The sequence below is a fragment of the Colobus angolensis genome, unplaced genomic scaffold (genome assembly GCF_000951035.1).
Source record: "Colobus angolensis palliatus isolate OR3802 unplaced genomic scaffold, Cang.pa_1.0 Scaffold65, whole genome shotgun sequence".
Taxonomy (NCBI): domain Eukaryota; kingdom Metazoa; phylum Chordata; class Mammalia; order Primates; family Cercopithecidae; genus Colobus; species Colobus angolensis.
In genome coordinates this window covers 3,598,085-3,600,743 of record NW_012120154.1, presented here as the reverse complement: position 1 = coordinate 3,600,743, position 2,659 = coordinate 3,598,085, and the positions used below count along the sequence as shown (strand labels likewise).

Below are 2,659 nucleotides of genomic sequence, written 5' to 3'. Positions count from 1 at the left end.
TGAGGGCATGGACCATGTGGGTTTCATTTCTGTGTCCTTCATTTTCCCCAGAGCCAAGTAGAACTCCGTGGGCCTCGGAGGACTCTCAGAAAATATATGTGTTACCAAAACACAGATGTTAATTAGGGACAGAGATGGGGGTGGAAGAAGTTGGAAGAAAACCTGCAGGATCCTGAAGTTTTTTTTACAGTTTTCACACTGTTTTCAGCATTGATTCATTCAACAAACATTTACAGAGTGTCTTCGAAATTTGGGGAACTGTGTAGGGAATTGGGGGCACAGAGTGGATAGAATGTGACTCCAGCCTTCTAGGAACACTTCTGGGGTGACTGAAATAAATGGCTGAGACAAGTTGCCTTTGTCTCATGTGGTCTTGGAACAAGCCTCTGTTGGGGGCTGGGTACCATGGTGTTCCCTCACCCTGTCGCAGTGTCATGAACTGGACTGGGAGATGGAGGTTTTGGGAGGTGAAACAGCTTGCTAAGGTCGCACTCTGAGGCAGTGGCAGAAAAGGGGAGCTAGGGAGGCAGCCCAGGGGAGAAGGAAGTGGCCTGGACAGAGTGGCAAAAAGGGAGCTGGTGCCCAGACATAGTCACCTTCCCTTCCCCTCTCCACCCAGCCCTGGGGCACCAGACTCCTTCCAGGGTCCTCAAGCAACTCTTTTCTGCCCAGGGTTCATAGTCCCTGGCCCCTGCCTGGAAAAGTGTTGGGGGCAGTGGGGAGGGGCTGTGCTTATCCGGCTCCCTCCTATCTGCGAGGCCTGCCCTTTACCAAGCTGGGACTCCACCAGCTTGGGAGGTGGTACTAGTGCTTTCCCTGATTTGCAGATTGGACAATGAATGCTGGAAGGACTGCTGATCCCCCCAACCCCATGGTCACCTGGGAATTCAGCCCTCAGAGGCGGTGTGGCCTGCTCGTGCCTCTGCCCACCCGTCTCTGGCAGTCAGGGCTGCAGTTTTCAGCCATAGAAGGGCAAGGCTGCATGCGGGTGCACCCAGGAGGCCGAAGACTGAGCTGCCTCTGCTGATTTCAGCGGCCTGGAGTGGGGAGGGAGGAGGGGGATAAATAAAGCCTGCAGGCCAGCCAGCTGTCCCGTGCTGGGGCCCCCAGACAGGCCCTGCCGCCTCTCACCTGTCCCAGTTTAGAAACTAGAAAAGCCTTCACTGCTTCCCCAATGGAAGCTGCCCCAGGAGTGCCCCAGCGGGGCCAACCAGCTGTTCTGTGCCAGCAGCTCCAGAGTATGTAGATTTCCACTCTGGTTCAAACTTGCTCTTCTATTCATGGCCCTATTATGAAAAACATTCATCTGCAGGCTGGACTGGGTTAGGATTCAGCAAGTTGGTGTGGCCTCTCCAAGTGCGTGATACATCTGCAGGGGCCTGTGAGCAGTGAAAGGGCGAGACATGTGGATTCCCAGGGCTGGTGGCTTCCTTTCTCCAGGACTCAGTGTCCTCATCTGTAAAATGAGATCGATTCTTGCCAAACAGAGTTGCTGTGAAAAGAAAGTGAATGAGACAGAGGAGCCCAGCACTGCGCCCTGGGTGAGGTCACATGCGGGTCTTAGTTGTGGACTCCAGAGGTGGCTTCCTGGAAAGAGGGAAGGGATCTTAAGCTTGAAAGCTTGGGCTTGAGCCCTGCCCCTTCTCAGTGATTTCCCACCCTCTGCTTGGATGCCTCCAGGGCCCGTGAGCTCACGCCCTGCCCTGCCCTGCCCTGGCAACTCCAGCTCTAGCAGCAAGTGTTTGCTGCCTCAGTTTCCCCCCCAGTAATCCACAGACTCTCCCCAGCAACCCTGCTGTGGCTGATGCTGGCCGGGACAAGGTCTTCTCTGTTCAGCTCCTTTCTGACTCTGACCCTGCGCCTATTCCCCAGTCACCTCCCCTCTTGACCAATCATCCTCCCTTTGCCTCTTGCAGAGATTTTGATTCGCTTTCCAAGGACAATGTCTTCGAGAATAACCGTTTGGTAAGTTCCTGGACAGATGGAAGCCCAAGAGGCTGTGTGTGTGTGTGTGTGTGTGTGTTTGGTGGGGAGGGCAGGGGTCTTGCAGTGTGGCTGCCCTTGTACACCAGCCCTGGCTGCACTTCTCCCCACTCTCTACTTCCCACCAACCCCCTCATGCATGGAGCACCAGGCTTCCCCTTTCTCTAGGCCGTCCTGTGGCGCTTGGGTGGGCTTGATACTGAGGGGAGCCCACAGTCATCCCATCCCACTGAGGGGAGCTGGGCCTAGGCTGAGGGTCGCCCCCTAACGCTGCCTCCTCCTTGGCCTCCTCTTCCTGCTGTGGCTGCTCCCACCCTTGTACCTGTCACCACCCCAGGCCTTTGAAGTGGCTGAGAAGGAGCTGGGGATCCCCGCTCTCCTGGACCCCAGTGACATGGTCTCCATGAGCGTCCCTGACTGCCTCAGCATCATGACCTATGTGTCCCAGTATTACAACCACTTCTCCAGTCCTGGCCAAGGTGAGAGGGGGACTCAGCCTTTCACGGAGGCTGGCCCAGGGGGTGGCCCTGGGGATGTTTGATGCTTGCTACTGGTTTTCTGAGTTGCAAACAGGCTGCTGAGGAGTATATCATTCATTTACTTACTCATTCATTCACTCATGAAATATTTCTTTTTTTTTTTCTGAGACAGAGTTTTGCCTTTTTTTTTTTTTTTT

At 54.8% G+C, this 2,659-nt stretch overlaps 1 protein-coding gene across 1 annotated transcript in view; it reads left to right on the top strand.

Annotated features, from left to right (window-relative positions):
* MICALL1 (MICAL-like 1) overlaps positions 1-2,659 on the top strand; it is a 44,799-nt gene that overhangs the window by 5,294 nt on the left and 36,846 nt on the right. Inside the window, exons 3-4 of the mRNA XM_011964332.1 lie at positions 1,917-1,965; positions 2,321-2,462. Coding sequence (XP_011819722.1) covers positions 1,917-1,965; positions 2,321-2,462 — 191 coding nt within the window. The remainder of the gene's footprint in view (positions 1-1,916; positions 1,966-2,320; positions 2,463-2,659) is intronic.